The sequence below is a fragment of the Nymphalis io genome, chromosome 18 (assembly GCF_905147045.1).
Source record: "Nymphalis io chromosome 18, ilAglIoxx1.1, whole genome shotgun sequence".
NCBI lineage: Eukaryota > Metazoa > Arthropoda > Insecta > Lepidoptera > Nymphalidae > Nymphalis > Nymphalis io.
Genome location: NC_065905.1, coordinates 6,290,366 through 6,310,467, shown reverse-complemented (window position 1 = coordinate 6,310,467; position 20,102 = coordinate 6,290,366). Strand labels below are relative to the sequence as shown.

Genomic DNA, 20,102 nt, shown 5'->3' with positions numbered 1-20,102 from the left:
GACGTGTTTACCAGAAATCGTTGTTGCTAACGAATCAAAAATGTCAGTTGATTGTTATGGAGATGTGGACATTATTTCAAATTTACGATGTCATATAACAGTGAAGAATGTACTATGCGTGCCTGGTTTGACAACTAACCTATTGTCAGTTAGCGAGCTTATCAGGAATGGTAACAATGTTGTATGTAAAGAAAAGCATTGTTATATTTATGACAGAAGTAATGCTTTAGTTGCAATAGCTGATATAACTGATGGTGTTTATAAACTAAGGTTGCAGGCACCGAACAACACATTGGCAGCTCCTGCAGTTACCGGACAATTATGGCACAGAAGGATAGCTCACATCAACAGTCAAGACATGAACAAAATGAAGAATGGCATAGTAGATGGCATTCAAAATTATTAAAAACAGTTTGGTGTTATTCACCAGAAAACCAATAGTTATACACCTGAGTAACAGACAAAATGGTATCTGTGAAAGGGCTAATCGCACAGTGGTTGAAAAACGTAAATGTATACTGTACGATGCAAAGTTGGCCAAGAGATTTTGGACGGAGGGCCCGCAACAGCTGTTTATTTAAAAAACAGGTCCATTGTGTCGGGAGTACCGAAGACGCCTTATGAAATGTGATATGGGTCAAAACCCAACCTAAGTCACATCAGATTATTTGGAAGCAAGATGATGGTACATATCCCAAAAGAAAAGCGACTCAAGTGGGATAAGAAGGCCACACAGCATATCTTAGTTGGATATGGAGAGGATGTAAAAGGTTATTGATTGTATAATCCTACCAAAAATACTATAATCACCAGCAGGAATGTCATTGTGATGGAAGGCGAGACAGGTGCAATTGCACCCAGTGAAGAGGCTATATGGATACCCGATGACGAGACAGCACAGTATAGAGTAGAAACACCAGAGGTCAGCGTGGAAAAGAAGAGTAGCATTTCAGTGGGGGCATCCTATGTTCCAGAAGTAGAGAATCTAACTGATAGCTCTTCAAATTCTTCAGTATACACTGACGGTGAAAATGAATACTCTTCAAGTGGGTGCAGGTGAGGTCCAAACATCAGTTCCAAAGCCAGTGCCTTATGAAAAACCACAGCGGCAAAAAAAACAGCCCCATCAACATAACCATTCAAACCAAGTCATAACCGGTCAAAGCGCTATCATTTTATAAGAAATGTTATTAATGATAAGATAATTAAAATAAAATATGTTCCCACTGAAGAAATGCCCACTGACATTTTGACTAAGGGTTTGTGTCATTTGAAGCGTTATAAGTTTATGAATATGTTGGGTATTGTAAGTACATAATGGTTGGTTTATTTTGATAAGTGGGGGTGTTAGTATGTAAAATGTATCAAAATATCTGTGGTTTGAACTACTACTAACGCCACCTAGTGAATAAAGTTTACATCACTGATCCCACGTGTTTTAATAGTTATCTTTTGAAATTAATGTTTTATTTTAACGTATAACACTCTAAACACAATTGACAATAGTTTTGTGTATGTGTGTGTGAACAAAAAAAGGATTATAAAAAAAGAGTTGAACTTAAAATTTAATAAGGTATTTAGTGAATTCAAAACAACAGTATACATTTTTAACCACACAAGAAATCATTTTAGCGAAAAAAAACACCTCTGTATTTTTTATTAAATTACTTATACATTTCCTTACAACCACCATTGGATAAATTAACCACGACTGAAAAAGAAACATCTCAATAGCAAGGCGTTAGAGTAAGCATAAGTTAAAAAGAAAAGCGATAAGAAAAATAAAGAAAAAAATCAGACAGCAAGATTATTTATATAACCTCCTTACAAATAAACGTTGCGTGGCTGTATAGTTATGGGATGCTTTGCCTTTTTCTTTTGAATGTCGAATTATTGATGACAAGACGATTACGAATTAGAACAAAAATTGGTACTGATTCCGTTGTACAAAATCTCTATATAGTGGCTCATATAAGTTTTCATGTAACTTGTAACTTCAACAGTTACGAAGCGTTTTTATTGAAACGTGTTTGAAATACTCCGCATTGATAATTCTACCATCCGTAAGCAAAACGAATCGTTTATTTGTATATAGTAACCGGACTTTAATCGACATGATTTAAAGTTTTCACTTCCTGTGAAACTTGTAAACTTAAGGGAGTTAAGATGTTTTTAGGGTCGACAAATAAAACTTTAGAGATCGTATACAACAGAAACAGCCAAATTGTCATTTAATTTAAATAAAAATAATTAAATCGGGTATTTAATGTTTCCAATGTAGTAATATTTATATTAAAAAGTAATTTATACAATTTTTATAATTAATTTTAAATTTTAATTTAAAAAAAAAAACAGCCCTGGCAAAAAACGAACTAAAAAGTTAAACATTTAACAAGAACAGCCAGTATCGCTCGGGGTGAAGTAAAGGTCCTAACGATACCGCATACATACAACTATGTTAAGGCATTTAAAAGGTACGTTGAAACAAATAAACTTACATACATTAATGCTGAAAACCTTTTTGGGCAGTCGTTTTTGGCATTAACATATAATAACAGTGCCAGTTAAGAAATATAATAACAACAAACAAATCGAATAGATTAAAAATTAAGACAAAATAAATATTACTAAACAGTGGATATTTAACATTAATTAAAATAACGCGATGCACGATATTGTAAAAAAAAAAAAAAATTGTATAAACTTCTGATTTATTAATTAATTAACCAACAATTAACAGCATCTCCATTATTTATTATTCAGTGCTAACTGATTAGTTTCTTACTACTTTAAATATACAACGAATAAATAAATATAAATTAAAAAAACATTTTACACGATATATACAAGGGCGTAAAATTGCAAATGGTGTGAGTCAAATACGAAACGAAAGTTATTAGAAATGTTAATAATTATAGAAATTTAAAATAATCATACCTTAGGATCGATAGCGGTGGTCGGCTGTGACGCGGACGACGTCGTGTTGCAACTGGCCACCACCTCCGGTGTTGTTATGCAGCTGAACGGTATAGCGGAATCGACCTGCGGATTAAAACAATTCCTGTATATTTATCATATACATCTGATCACGACACGTAACTTGTCAACTCAAAGAATCCTACCTCAAAATCCTTGTAAGGAGACAATTTCTTTTTTAAATATTCAGATTTTTCAGTAATATCACTATTTAAATTTGCTTTATTCGAGCTATTTTCATTAATTTCTTTGTGTCTCTTGATATTGTTTTTATTTTTTACATTTTTGATTTCATCGGAAACGTTAGTAATGTTATCATTGTTACATTCAATTTCGGTTATATTAATATTTTTATAATTTTCGTTAAAAGCAGCCAAATCGAAGCTTTTTGGAAGTGTTAAGAATACATAAGAACTTTTTGGTAAATCAGTTAGTAAAACCTGATCCAATGACGTGGTTTTATCTTTTACCTTTTCTAGTTGTGTTGCAATATCTTTCTGGCTTACTGACTGAAAATCGACTAAATTTTCGCTTAAATTCTCTGTATTCGCATTTGGTTTTAAACAATTTGTCTCGGGGTTTATGTCTATATGAAGTGATTTGTTGATTGATATTGTATCTGTATCATTCTTTTCATTAACGACATTGTTACTTGAGTCAGTCTGTCTATCCTCAGTCTGATTGATTTCTAGATTCTTAATAAACTTTCTTTGCTGATCGACAAACTTGGAAAACGTATCTGATTGTACGGCAGAACTGTTATCGACAAGTTCTTTGTCGTTGATTGTTTCTGAGGTTTTTTCTGTAGGTTTTGAGGTGATATCTTGCATTTCAAATTCTTTTTTTGAATTTATTTGCATTTCGTCAGAAGAATTAATCTCTTTGTAATTTTTGTTTAAGGTAAAATCTTGTGTATAGTTTTTGTTACTTGGTGATTTTTCTTCAATTTCGTAACAAGTGTCGTAAGATTTTTTTACAGAAACGGAACACGACGGTTCGCCTATAGTCATGTTTCGGAAATTTTTAGGATTTATTATCGACGTGTTCGGTGCAACTAAATTATGACCTACTCTTTCTCTATATTTTTTTCTTAAACTATTATCACTATCGATATCACTAAAAACTTTGTGATCGTTTTTGAATCCGTTTTTTATATCAGTCTCATTGGGGGTTTCATACAGGTTGAATGAATATTTTTTTTTATCTTCTATATTTCTCATATTTCTTTTATTAAATCTATCAATTTCGTTAAATCGACTCGAAAAATTTGCTCTATCTAAAAATGTTTGTTGTGTTTGTTTATTTCCTTGTTCAGTTTCATTTTTTAAATATATATTCGAATCGTTCGCCACAACTTGTTTATTTGTAACGAATTCGGTTCGACTGGCGACAGCTGCGACAGTAAGATTATAATATTTATCTAGACTGCTGTACCAATTATTCACACTATTCATCCACAGCGACTCATTTCCTTGAAAGCCGCGACCGTTCGCCGTCTGGGTAGTACTCATCTTACTATCGCGTCGCTCGCTCCGAGCCTGCGGCCGCTGGCCGGGGCCACGCGGTTCACCCGCCACGCTGGCGGAGACACCACCACCCTTCGGTGCCGTGCCAATGCGCAAGGCATTAGTCAGTTTCGTTTGCGCATCGTGGTTGCGTTGTGCGGAGAGAGAGGGGGTACGCACCTGGTTGGAGGCGGTGGTGGTGGTGACCGCGCGGCCCGAGCACACGCTGCCGCTGCCGATCTCGAGCGTCGCGCGCGCCGTGTACGTCATCGGGAATGACGGCTTACTCCTCCTGCGGACGAGTGGAATTACTTTCTGCTGATTAATAATTTAAATTTGATCTCATTTTAATAATATTAAATATGCATTTGTCTCAATTGTAAAAAGGTCATCTATGTTCGAGGTAATTTCAATTAAGTGAGTCAACTAAGGTAAAATTATCTCGATGACTTGTGTACTCGACTCGAGTTCAAAATGTAACAGTAAATGTAATATTAGAATTGAGCAAAAAATTAAATCTACTAATTAAACTGATTCATAACAGAATTGATAAAGCGAAAGATAATAAGCTGATATTGTTTATCAAATATGTTTCCGGATCGTACCTGGCAGTATCGTCCTGCGCCTGCAAGGCCTGCGCCTGCTCGGGCGGGTTGGCGTCGCCGGCCGACACGCGGCGCTCCGCCAGCGGCGGCGGGTTGACACAGCGCACCGTGGCTAGGTAGCCGCCGCGGGTGGGCCCGCAGCCGATGCCGCCCGCTTCCTCGCTCAGCAGGAACGCTATAAGATTTTCCGAATATATATAAAGAGAGGCGTTCACTCGTTGTTATATATTATATAAGTACTATTTGTTCTAAAGTGTCGCGATTCAAAAATATAATACGTCGCTTTCATCGAATTAGAGAAAAGAGATAGAGATTTTTTGTAGAAATGAATTAACTATATCGGGTCCTTTGGTAAATCGCTATTCCCGGAATGTCGATGAGATCTCTATCGCTCTCTCTGTTGGAGGGTATAGCGTCGTACAGGTGTCGACGCCGGAGGGCAGACTGCCGCCGTGCAGCGCGCGCGCGGACACGCTGGCGGCGGGCGGCGCGGTGTGTGCGTGCGCGTGCGCGTGTGTGCGACCGCGACGCGGCGCCGCCTCGCCCGCCATCGCCGCCACGAGGTCCTGCGGATGACGTCGCGGAGAATTATACGTTTATGTCGTGCAAAGGGCTATTAAATCATTAAAAAAAAATTTTTGTTACGTAACGGAACCAAAAAGTAGGGCAAACGGCCTCTGTAGCAAACGCTTAAACGCTACTAAAGCATGATAGAAGCATACATTTCGTGTATCTTCTAAATTTATTTTAATTCATAAATTAACGCGTATGACTATGATTAGGACTTTGAGTGCTAAACATACTATTAATATTACTTCTGGAATTTCGAGTATTTTGGTAAACGTTCGAATAATTGTAAGTGATTATATTAGGCTTTCAAATAATTGGTCCTTTTGACAGGACAAAATAAAAATAAGTACTTATATTATAAAACTGGTTGACAGGTGGGCAAATGTGCCACCTGATGCTAAATGTTGTATCATTTAAAGCTTAAAAAGTATTTACAAAATACAATATATATATTGTTCAGTTGGTTTGGAGGCAGTGCAACTTAATCATAACAGTCACAAGCGATATAATATCGTAGGTGTCATATTAGACGGCTCATTTACTGTAATGTCTCGTTGTTATTTCCTACAGCAAAGTCTATGTGCAGTGGTGACCACTTACCATCGAGTCCATTATGCCCGACTGAAATTTATGATGAAAAAAAGGATGAATTCTATATGTCAAACTATACGTCCCAGAATGTATAAGAAGAGTACCTGTAAGCTGGAGTGATGTTCACGATGGCCTCGCCCGCGCCGTCCCCCGCGCCCCGCACCCAACCCTCTTGCCGCTGCCTCGCACGCTTGTTCGTCCTGTTCCACCTCCTCGAGCAATTCCTGAAAACGTAAACAAATTACAATTTTAATATATTTTATATAATAATTAAGTAAATAGATAAAAGTAACAAATATCTGAAGGCTGAAACAATAACACAAGAAAAAAAAACAATTAGGTCACGTAATCGAAACACAATACACACTACGAAAAAGCACTCACTCTTCCAGCCGTCTACTTCAATCGATATTCAATTAACTTAGCCTACAATTATAAAAATGAAATGGCTATACCAAAGCATATATTATTGAAACTTTAATCTTATGAAAATCTATAATTTTAATTAAACTAAAACGACGATATATTTTAATTTAATTGATTAATATCCGTACCTTGAATAGACTGCTCTTCCCTTCGCGGTCTTTGGGGCACTTGTATGTGATAGCCTCATCAAGCAGCGCGCGTAGTTGACCGTCATCAAGGGTCTCCACGTGTTTATTCTGTAGTCAAATAATATATTATTAATAAATACCTAATGCCTAGCAGTAAGAAAGCGTGAATCTTAACCGATGATCGTAGGTTCAAACCCGGGCAAGCATCACTGAATTTTCATGTGCTTAATTTGTGATTATTATTCATCTTGTGTTTGACGGTGAAGGAAAACATCGTAAGGAAACCTGTATGTGTCCAATTTCACTGAAATTCTGCTACAAGTGTATTCCACCAACTCGAATTGGAGCAGCGTGGTGGAATAAGCTTCAAACCTTCTCCACAAAAAGGGAGAGGAGGTCTTAGTAGGACATTCACAGATTGTTACTGTACTGTAAATAAATAAATAAGAATTTCAAGTAGATTGTTCGTATTTCAAACATGACGAGTGTTCAAATATATCCCAACAATCCAATTAGTGATGATGAATGGCTCTCGACTTTATGTGAGCAGTACATTATTATTGTACGTAATTATTTTTTTGCATTTAATTTCGTTAAATTGATAAAAAGTATCATATACATTGACTAGAGAGTTTTAATAAATCCATCCCGGAGTTACTTGTGATGCGTACAAAGATATAACGAGACAGAAAATTGTTGACAGTTAAAAAAAATATTATTGCACAGATCGCATTAAGTCCTTATCTTATGCTTACTTTTCTACGAGTTTTACGCGTTCATCGGTCATCCAATTAAGAATAAACATTGATTAATTATTTTTGGTATTACGATAATGTACACCTCAAATTGATTTAAAAAAAAAGGAACGCCATGCAAGTCGGGCATTAGCTAGTATTTAAATAACACTAATAAACATTTTATATGATAAAAGGTTTTAATAGATATTGGTTTGATGAAGTAAAAAAGTTATTAAATTTACCTATTATATTAATTTCGGTAAAGACAAAAAAAAACGCCGTTGTGGCATTTTATCTGCCTACCATACTTATCACTGCTTGCAAATATCTTAAAAAAGGGATTTTCAACGGAAAATACGGTCTAGAAAAACATATTATACAAAAATATGCTTCTAAAAACATCCTAAAATCCTTCTTATACATAGAATGAAATTTTAGAGACAATCACATCCAAGAGGAAACTTAAGCACTATAAACAATAGAAAACAACCAAACATTTTTGATTAGTTTTTATATTAGAGTTATGTGTTCAGAGGTTATTTTATATAATTATAACAACATATAAAGTAAGCGATAAGATAATCGAATATCACGAAAAGTTGTCCATAAACCACTATTAGCCTCTTATCGTTGTTAATGACATTCGTGTTTTAAACATTACTCGTATTTTGGATAGTAACGCCAGTAGGAATGTAAAACAAACATACTTTAAATATGTGAAATGATTTAATTATAAAACTTAGCTATTGATTAATTATTAAATTCGCATACATAAAATTAATAATTTGATTAAATAAAGATTGTCATATTAAAAAAATGATTAATAATCTTTTTTTAAATCCAATTTAAAAAAGTACCACCGATCCCTACCCGACGCAAAGCTGCCCATATCACAGGCCCCGTTTCGACGCTGTACGGCAATGGACAACCTTTGCGCCGAGTAAGACCCGGAGCAACTGTCAAATCCTCTAAGGCGACGGCCAATCTCCCTGATAAAAAAAGGGCATCCGACCGCAAACATCCCGACGTCTCGAAAGCTAGCGGCATTGTTAATATGTTATTTAATGTCTACATCCAAATAGTCAAGGACAAAACAGTTCAGTGCGTTTTTCTCCTCTGTTTGTCAAATGATTTTCTAAAAAAGCATAGCAGAGCACTCTTGCTAAGTAACATAAAACGTTCGAAATACTGAAAATAATAATGTTGTCCTCAAATTTTCAATAATTATTATGAAATGATGACCACTATGAGTATATTTGATTTAACACATTAATATTAGTTGCTTATAAACTGAACATATTATCTATATTGTGACAAAGATACAGAGCTGTGAAGAGGCGTTACGTAATCCAATTGCAACGAGTGTATTAGCGAAACAGAAACATTCAATATATGATATTATGTTCAGGGCTGCCAACCCTACGGTTTAACTTAACTATAAAGTTACAGGTAGATAGGGACTTAGGACTGCCAAATCTCCGGCTGTAATAGAATTTCTAAGTACTCCAACAACTGTCAGTTAAAAAGAAATTTTGATACTTTATAATGGAATAAGTTAACTTCAGCCTAATATCGTATTCAACAATTATGCGACTTTAATAGCCGTATTAACTGGAATTACAACATTATAGGTTCGTACCCCGATTGTATTGTTTTAAAAAAAAATCGACAGCCCTCGTATATCAGTGACGTCAGAGACAAGGCCGTTATATTACCGATGTTATCATACCACTCATAACCTCTGCTAGTCATGATCACGGACAACGCACTATTATTTCGCTTATATATATATATATATATATATATATATAATTCCAAAACTTTCCTTTGAAACCTTAAAAGAAAATACACATTTTTTTAATACAAAATGAATAATATTCGAAAGTATAATTTAAACCCTTTTTATCAGTGGGTCAATAGGTTCAACGTCTATAGAAAACGTTTAAAAACCAATGCTTGCAGCAGACGCGTAACTAATTTCGTAATTATGTTCCGGTCGATTGGATGCTGAATCATTAGATTCAAGGTTCTGCGGATAAATACTGGGAATAATAAGCTATCGTAACAGTTACAAACATCGACTATGAGACTTTGAATTTGTAAGTCGTGTTTCTACTAAATATAATAAAAATAAAATACAAAAAGGTCGAGACGTAAATATATATGAAGATATTATTGTTTTGAATCAAAATATACTTATAATATATACTTTATTCGAGAAGGCGATTTTGGATTGTCATTTAATAGTGTTACCTCAAAATGACTATAAACCATGATACCATGAAAATATCGAATATATAGTAATTCTGTAGTATCAATGATAGTTGTTTAACTTTCTTAACCGCGCATTTTGCGAAATGTAGTGATACACCCATTTTTGAAGAAACGATTTTATCAATTATACTGTTGTTTTTGGGGATTGTAAATACATTTTGTTTTATTATAGTTCAAAAACAAATTATTTGTTGTGAACCAACTTCGTATTATTATTTACATCGTTAAAATTGTTTTTTTTTTCTGTCGTCTTTAAAAAGTAATGATATCATAAGCAAACAATACAATAACACAAGAAAACGTTTAATATATAATATATTTAGATCATATAAATATATCAAAAATAATTAAATTATGGAACGCTCATTTTTAGCAAAAAAAAAAAAAAAGAGTATTTAATTCCAGCAATTCAAATTATTGAATACTTTGACTCAAGTTCGAGACAATACAATCAAGAGATTTCGCTTAAATACGGTAATTTTTAAGCTTATATAATAGTTTCGTGTGCCACACAATTGAATGCATACAATAAATCGCAGATCGTTATTGGTGTATTACCAATGGCATTTTGTGATTTCTCCCAAGCATCATATAATACATGCCTATGCAGCGCTGTTCGCGCGTCAGTCATGGAGCGACTTTTAATGAAACCGTATTGTTCACTATGAAAAATACATATGTATACAAAAAAATATATCGTAAAATGTAGTGCTTTGATTTATCACCAACGCGATAGTTAAGCGGACGGTCCTAGTGATGATTGGATTACTAAGTGATAATATTACTAAAGCTTATAATATGATTGATCATCGTAATTATTATCATTATTGTTTTGACATTTATTGCCATGTCATCTTAAATCATTTATGAGGTCAAAAGAGCGGCATTTGCCTCTGTATATCAATAAAGTGAAAAATAAATATAATATTACGCCAACAAAGGTAAAATAATACAAAAATACTTTCTATTTTTACATTAAAAAAATAGTGAATTTTATGTTTTTACTCGCCTTATATTTGAATCACGTCTTTTTCTTGTAATTTACCCACACGGCGTTATTTATATAAGCAATTAAACGGTATATACGTCGTGTGTAATCATAAAATAGTTCTGATTCAATTTGTTTCAATATATGCAAAGGAAATCATTATAAATATAACGATTGTAAACTTCCTTGTACATACGAAGATAGCTGACAACTTACTTACTTAACGTTTCTGTAAGTTACAAAACATTAAATTGTCAACGTAAAAAAATATACAACGTTGTATAACTGTCAATGCCTTTCTGAGGAAGTGGAAACAGTTATACACACATAAATTGTTAATTCTTTCAGTGGAATACGACCATAACAAAAACATAATCGAGTTCTTGGCTAAAAGAGATTTGTTCAAATGTATTCTTACAAATGTCATGCCATGGAGTTGAAAAACCTAATTTTATCCATCGAATATATAAAATTCGCAAAAAGAAACTTACATTATGGCATATATTACATAAATATTGTTAGTCGCGGTTTGTTGTCCTGTATCAAACTATCAAAGCCATCTAATCAATTATTTATTAATCATCAAACATATATCATTTTAATTTAACTATAGCGAATTTTGTCGTTTTTAAGATCTTCAGACAGAAAAGTATAAATCTAAAAATGACAATCATATTTTTTTAATGAAAATTAGTTAATTTTTTTTAATTGCAAATAGTTTTCAAATTGGTAAAACTTTAATTAAGTGGACGTTGCGACATTACATAGAAACTACAAGACAAAGAAAAGTCCTTTTAAGTCCGTTTTACAAATCCCGACATTATCCACGGTTTTTCAGCTACTAACAAAACACTATTCCACTTAACTACTTATCCGTTTCATATTAAGTTGGGAACTTCGCGGATATTTAAAAACATCAATCAATTTTTTTTATAAATCAATAATGAATAGTGACAAATGCCAATTCAAGATCGAAGGTCTTTATTTATGTTTACTCCTGTCATGTGATAGTGACCATTTACCCTCAGGTGATCTATCTAGCAGTCCGCCTTCCTAATTTAAAATTAAAAAAAGTTAGGATAAAATAAAATATGTAATATTGGAATAGAATATTGTTTATTTTAAACCAAAAGTGTAAAAAATAAGAGAAACTTAAGAATAATGATAACGCGGCAATATATTTACTCGTTCATAAGCTCGTTTTAGGCTCATATTTAGTCATACCTTTATACCGTAACAGCCTGTGAATGTCCCACTGCTGGGGTAAAGGCCTCCTCTCCTCTTTTTGAGAAGGTTTTCGAGCTTATTCCACCACGCTGCTCCAATGCGGGTTGGTGGAATACACATGTGGTAGAATTTCAGTAAAATTAGACACATGCAGGTTTCCTCACGATGTTTTCCTTCGCCGTAAAGCACGAGATGAGTTATAATCACAAATTAAGCACATGAAAATTCAGTGGTGCTTGCCCGGGTTTGAACCCACGATCATCGGTTAAGATTCACACGTTCTTACCACTGGGCCATCTCGGTACTTCTATACGTAGTTCATGAATTCCAGTTTCAGTTCAGTTTCATTAATTCACCGAGTGTTATGATTCCATTTTTAATTATCATATTTTTATTAACATATTAGTTAATATGTATATTACGTGTAAGTATTTGTTTTAGATATAAAACCGCAACACATATGTATATAGTGCATAAGTGTGTGCACGGACACAAATGCACTTTCTATCCGCTCACTTTAATAACCCTATGAAACGGCAAATCTTAACCGACCAGAAAGAGGCCAGAAGAACGGCTTGCAATTTCCAAACTTCTGTTAATTTATTGACAGAATACGCAATAACTTTTAATTCTCTCGGTATGGTGTTTAAAACCAGGACATCAGAATCGGTAACTTTATAAGCTAGCCAGCAAGCTGGTCAAGTGATCGACGAGGCAATTTAAAATATTATATTTACAGGTCATATTCAACTAGTGTTATTGTAAAATTAATAACCGTTATGAGGAGAACTAATAACACATAAAATATTTACGAACGCAACACCCCAGAGCGTAGAAACAACCCACACCCATATTGTGGCCTCGTTACAAACCTAGCCCAATAAATCAACTAACATTTTTAACCAACTTCGAAGAAGGTTCGGCATTTGGCAGATTTTTTTAAAATTTTAAATTATCTCAATTATATATTGCTAAAGAATATAATAAAATAAAAGAAGTTCTCGAAATACGATTTGATAAACACTGCACGAGGAGGTCTTAAATTAAAATGTTATTATAGAGTAATACGATTTTTCAAACATTAATAAAGGCAAGCAGCCCACCAGACAATAATAATGTCTTCCAGACCGATTTCGGTCACGGTGGCCAATCTCAAGAGAGATTAGCCAACTACGCAGGAGATATTATAGTGCACAAGTGTGTGCGCAAACACAGGTGCACTGTCTATTCCCTAACTCTCATAATCCGATGGGACTGCAATCCGAAACGACCGGAAAGAGTTCAGGCGCAGGACCAACGGCTTTACGTGCTTTCCGACGCACGGGAGTGTACACACTTCCAACTTCCAGACTCCGGGCTGCTACTGAGAATTTTCTAACAGAAAAACCCAATAACTTTTATTGGCCCGACCTGGGAATTAAACCCAGGACCTCCGGGTCTACGGCCTTATATCAAGCCACTAGACCAACGAGGCAATCACCACCACCAGTCAATATTGGCCACTGATATAAGTGATCACCACCGCCCATAAACTTTGATTGTGTAAGATGTATTAACCATTCCATCTTAATTTAATGTCCCCCTATTGTAATTATGCTGGATCACGCACTTTCTTACCGCATCACAACAATCTAATGATGTCGTTTGGCGGTAGAATATGTATAATATTATATATGAAACCGTTCATCTCCATAAATTAACTGTTAATTTTAATAACAGTTGTTGTTAACATTAACAATGTATTCCTAATATATTACTGTATTAGTAATGAAGACAGCTTTATACAATATAAGGAACAGGATCGACCCTGTGACTTTCAAATATGGTCCGGGAGATAACGTTGCTTTTTATGTAATAGTTTTACGCCGATCGATTGCCATCATTTTCAATAGATTTCGAATGACTAATAAGTGAACCAAGCGTCAGCTGACGCAACCGCGGTGGGTTTGGCTGTGGTAATTTGCGGAAGTAGTAAAAAAACTAATAGTACGCCGGCTGAAACTTTTTTCATGAAAAGTTAACATCATACTGAACTGAAATAAATCGTCAGCTGCTCGCATGAACATGTTTAAAAATATGTAAAATACAGTCATAGTAGGCCGGATTAAATTTTACTATTTCATTGTTTAAGCATTTGAAAGTACGAAAACAATAATTAGCTCCCTTGGTAGCGGTGGAAAGACCGTCAGCTGACACAGTAAAGATTTGGTCGGGAGGTAGCGTTGCATGACTTTTGTAAATGCAACGCTACCTCCCGGACCAATAGGTAACTGGGTTGGTCGGAATATCTTTGGACAAAGGAATTTTTGGAAAAAAAAATTACACGACTGCTCAAAAAAAGAGTGTAATGTTTTTAGGGTTCATGTATGCATGTGAGAGGTTCTTTATTCCACCATAACTTTTTAAAGACTAAACAGATTCGAATGTTGTTAGAATCTTTATATAATACCGAGTGACTCAGCTTCTTTATTTTCTAATGATGAATATGAAAATACATCATAAATAGAATCACTTACTCAGTATACAGCTAAGCGACTAATCCGCCAATACTGTGCTTATACATATCTTTCATCAAATCCCACGTGTTTTTTCAGATGTAACTCATATATCTTATAACATCTCTAAAACTATTGGTGCATTGCAAGTTGAAAACGACATTCTTTATTTAAAAAAAAAAAACGCTTATATTTACTGTGTTTTTAATTTTATAAGGATAAATAAATTCTATTAAAGTCATCGTTGATTTTCCTATTTTTTTAAACATAAAAATAGCGGAGTGAATTATCTATTCAAGATAAATAAAAAAAACTTATACAAGCTGTTGCATTACATACACTTATATAATAAAAAGTTTTCTTGTGTCTGCTTTAGTTTTAGCAACGTAGCTGTTGTTTTCGGATGTGAAAGTTCCATATCAATCTAATTAATAGTTCTCACATGAATACGAAAAATAAAATCCAAAAAAAACTTATCTTTTGTCATATTATTATTAAGTACTTAGATAAATGAATGGCGTGCATGGGGAATCCCCTCATTTTAGATCCACTCACCCAGTTTAGTACAATAATATTACATTAGTGTTGATTATTATATTTAATATTTATCACTAACAATGATGACGTAGTTAACATAACCAATTTCATTGTCTGCTTTGTACTCTTAATAATAAAACTCTTTGGTTTAATTATTCGTAAAAAATATAAAAAAAAAACGGTATCAGATGTTCTGGTTTAATATAACGGAGCATCTAAGTCTGCGCCACTGAAGAGATAAGGATTACGGTAAATTCAATTTTGTATTTTATTTTATACATAATATCGTTGTGTTTCGCTGAATAGCTTAACTTTACGTATAATACACGAAGGCGTATCAAGTCTTCGCGATTGTGGGAATGGCCGCGAGCCAAATTCTCCGATATTTACGCGACATACTGTCTCGCATGACTGTTCCTTTTTAGAGATCTTTAGGGCTATTCTGTAAGGTCAAACTCGAAACTCAAAGCAGAAAACGGTCGTGAAATTTCAGAAAGTGATATACGACATTGACCATAATAATTATAACATTTCAAGAATCAACGCATCAAAATTGTCTATCGCTAAAAGTAGGTTGTCAACATTTCACGGGTGTGTGTTCAAGTGAGTTTTTACAGAATTTTTGTAAATTTTTTGAACTCTAAAAAACCTTATACTAATAATTGGTGTAATATTCGTAGTTTACATCTTAATTATTGAAGATATTTTAATATTTTTTTAAAACAAATGAAAAAAAAATATCCTCTTCTTACGAAAAATATAAAGTGAATATTTAACGAATAAATTTAAGTTTTGGAAAAAGGTTTAAATTCAAATTATTCTATCCTTCTTGTATTTCTTTCTTAGAAAGTTTATTTTAATAATCTTTATGAAATAATTAAATAAATACAATAAAAATATTATAAAGACACGATGTTTATTACTTAAAATTTTAATTATTTAAGCCAATTAAACATGTTCCATAGAACAAATTAAAAAAAGTACCTTATATATATATATATATATATATATATATATATATACAAGAGAAGACAGGAGGAGAGCATTTTCTACCTAAAAAAACACGACTGGTCTGAATGAATAAATAAGTTCATCGCCTGTGTCACGGTATGATGAAAGAATCCTATACACCAAATAGATCCAAATTTGTCTAAGCATATAAAAGTTACGGTGGAATAAACTCACATACATGTGGCAGTCGTGTAAAAAGACCAATAAATAACTTGGCATGATGTTACATAATTTGAAGAGATCTGAAATACAATTTTGGTATTCATTCCATAATGAATTTTCACGTTAAGATTCCGCTAGCGAAGTTTTTATCGGAAAATTGGAAATAAAATTAAAATTAATATAAGCAGTAAAGTGGAATAATGTTGTATTATAAATAATGATATAATTATTAATAAATGTTTGTAAATGTTAATTATATAGGAGAGCTATTAGCAAATCGCCGATCTATGGCAGTAGCTTTACGACGTGACAACGCAACGCAACCATAGTTTTAGAGCCGCTAGAGCACCCCACACCGCTAATACATATGGGGTTACCCCTTATAGCTATCCTTAAGGTTTATCCAATGTAATAACTACTTATTAAAAGCTCAAGTAAAATCTAGCACCGATCGCAAAATAAATAACCTGAGAAGAACCGACGAATTTAACTTTGTTTTTTTTTTGTTTGTTAAAATAGTGAGAGGCGATCGTATCATTCCCATCTCTATCTATGAACTTAATCACAAAAGATTTGTATAACGTTTGCTCACATTTCTTATATGACGAGGTTCCGGTTTTAGGAGTTGCTCGGGGGAACCAAGCATAACTCTAAGCTTATTACTAATAATAATGTCACTCAAGTGTTTACGCAAAAATCATTTCACTCAAAGATAGATGAAGAAAATAAAGAAAAAGTTAAACTATGCGCGTTTTCTCTAAATCTACATTTACTATACCAGGGTTAACTTTGGTAGCAAGTCTCCCAAGAGATTATACGCAACAAGATTATCGCTTTGATTCCAGCGGGCCTAGGCAAAGCCACATAGCGATTAATTATCGATTTCATTTATAGAAAAGGCTAAATAAAATATATGGGAATGACGTATATAATGGATTTATCAATTGATCTACAATTGACGAATTGTATTGAATAATTAAGGCGAAAGCGAATTTCGAAATCACTTCGTCAATTTCACCGTCGAATGCACACTTTAGCCACCTTTAGCCTCCAAATGTTTCTGTCTTTCCGTCACTTTCAATATTCTTCTTACATGGGTAGGTAGTCAAATTGTATTTTTATACATTGTGTATAGTTGGAATTGATAAAATGAAACCTACCTACTTCACGCATTAATCTCGCAGTCGAATGGGTTCACACTATTATACTGTATTAATTAATGTGTCTCTCCGTTTAGGTTTCCATACAATTTTTAATGATACTTTTGCTTATTTATGTTTTTTTTTTAAATTATAGGCAGGCGAATGAGCAAATCGTTAGTCGGCATCACCGGCCATAGACATTGGCGAGGTAAGAAATAATAATCATTAGATAGAATATCTAATGAGTGGGTTGAACCATCAGAGACATCTCTGGTTAAACCGTAAAGTAGATTATCTTATAAACTTTATACTAATAAGGGTAGGTAATGTTTTACTCAAGCACTATAAATTGCAATGACAAATGCCACTTCAGAATAGTCCCTTTTTGTTTCGGATACAGGATAACGTTCTTCTCAAAAGAAAAGGAGGCCCAGCATTGGGACATTTACAGGCTTTTTGTCCTTTCTTCACATTATAAAGAGCCGCTAACTTAAATTTTGACAAAAACTAACATCAATATTATTTAATATAAGCACAAATCATCCCATCCAGCTGAACATAATTATTATATTAGGAAAATATTGTTTCGAGAAATCAAATTATGATTTTATAAACAAAAAATCTACAAAAATTTTAAGTTATTCAGATATCAATTTAATGAACTATATACAATTTTCCTATCCTATGTTATCATAGGACATTTGAAAATTCTTATACGAAATACTCTATTGACGTTTTATCAAAAAATATTACGCTTTATTGTAATATCAATAAAATTATAATCGCCACGGAGGTTCTATGGAAATGTGTACGTACGTTGCGCTCGAAGAGGTCACGGTCGGGACAGCGTCCGGGACTTATCGGGATCGATGAAAACCTTGTCGTGTTTCACCGTTCCCAACAAACGCACATTGTATACCTCTATAGATGTGTGTACATTACCTAATTCATCATAAAGGTAAACTTGTAAATTTAATATTTTTTATTAAATATTATGTACAAATTTATATAATAAATAAAAACGAATTAGTTTTTGATTATTGTTTAAACACGGAGAGTAAATATAGAATTATAACACGTAGTTTTAAAGTAAATAAATCATACCTGGGGTACGGTATTCGTTTCTATTATAAGATTAACCGTTACTTTGAACTTGGCTATTAATAAATTTAAATCTCGTCAAGAAAAAAGCTTTGATAAATAAGGCGTATTATTACTCTATAAAAAATAAAAACACATCACGCATTTTTTTGTTTTATTTTTGATTTCAATTATGAATATGTATACATTTTATTGTATTTGTTAATTAAAATAGTGAAAAAGAGTAATTATACCCTATTCGAATCGGAGTAAGAGTAAATGTAAACAAACCATAGATTTACAAATTGCATGCGATTTTCTAATTGTTCTTCTGGATTACGCTCTATAAACAGTTCTTGAATTATTTACCTTTATTTATAATACAACACTATTACAGTTAAGTAGTTATTACAACATTAATTTAACTTTCAAATTTCCTATTACAACTTCGCGGACATTGGAAACGCCAGTTTTTCGCGAATCCATAGTGAATATCATAGATTATTCAAGGTCGACCTGGTCGACGACCTATGATATCGGTGTCAAAGCTTCTTATTTGGGTCTTGCCGGTTCTTCTTAATAGAATCTACATTCCAAGCCGATGGTAGTTTTACATTTAATTCAAGAACGTGACACGACTATTTAAAAGTTTAGGTTAAGTTTATCTTTTACGAGACTACTCGATTAATAAATTTTTTTATTTAATAATTTTTTCACAAAAGATATACCAAATACAAATAAAAAAGAGTAAACTGCTGATATTTTCGCGGATCTTTCTCTTTAGAATCTATATTTCAAACCGTCAGTTTAAATAACTTTAAAAAAAACACATCACTTGAATATGTTAATTTTTATATACTTATCCTTTTTATTAACATTGTAAACAATTATTTATTTGCGATACTCGTTCAAAAATAACAATTTAGAAAATATGAAAATTTTCGTTAGATTTATAACAGGACAGAAAAACCCAATATCTTTTTATAAAAAGCCGAGATGGCCTAGTGGTAAGAACGCGTGAATCTTAACCGATGATCGTGGGTTCAAACCCGGGCAAGCACCACTGAATTTTGATGTGCTTAATTTGTGTTTATAATTCATCTCGTGCTTAACGGTGAAGGAAAACATCGTGAGGAAACCTGCATGTGTCTAATTTCATTGAAATTCTGCCACATGTGTATTCTACCAACCCGCATTGGAGCAGCGTGGTGGAATAAGCTCCAAACCTTCTCCTCAAAAGGGAGAGGAGGCCTTAGCCCAGCAGTGGGACATTAACCGGCTGTTACTGTTATAACAGGATTTCTTGAAAGTTGGGTCAGCCGAAAACGATGCGCTAGTTATTTTTACGATAACCAGTATGCAGTATTGGAGTATTGCCAAAACATTCAAGTTTCGTAGGTCCTTTACATCAGACAAGCACTTTTGGGACACTAATATTGAAGTATTACTCAAAGTTATAAATGACTGTACTATCGTACTAGTATATATACATAATTTACATATTAATAGGTGTTTGAATTAATTAAACAATTAATACAAAAGCTATATTACATAACATAACAAAATTTTAAGATTCGTAAACATAATTCTTCGTTTTTTACAACAATAGATAAAAACGTGTTACGTTCTTGAGTACAAACGCAGAGCT

At 33.4% G+C, this 20,102-nt stretch overlaps 1 protein-coding gene across 8 annotated transcripts in view; it reads right to left on the bottom strand.

Annotated features, from left to right (window-relative positions):
* Positions 1–20,102, bottom strand: part of LOC126775308 (uncharacterized) — a 42,069-nt gene that overhangs the window by 7,346 nt on the left and 14,621 nt on the right. For 6 of the 8 annotated variants that reach the window (XM_050497146.1, XM_050497147.1, XM_050497148.1 and 3 more), the window contains exons 2-7: positions 6,802–6,909; positions 6,352–6,471; positions 5,508–5,652; positions 5,087–5,261; positions 3,123–4,773; positions 2,938–3,042 (exon numbers count right to left, since the gene is read on the bottom strand). In XM_050497146.1, coding sequence (XP_050353103.1) covers positions 2,938–3,042; positions 3,123–4,773; positions 5,087–5,261; positions 5,508–5,652; positions 6,352–6,471; positions 6,802–6,909 — 2,304 coding nt within the window. The remainder of the gene's footprint in view (positions 1–2,937; positions 3,043–3,122; positions 4,774–5,086; positions 5,262–5,507; positions 5,653–6,351; positions 6,472–6,801; positions 6,910–20,102) is intronic. The other 2 variants (XM_050497152.1, XM_050497153.1) reach the window with 1 other exon arrangement.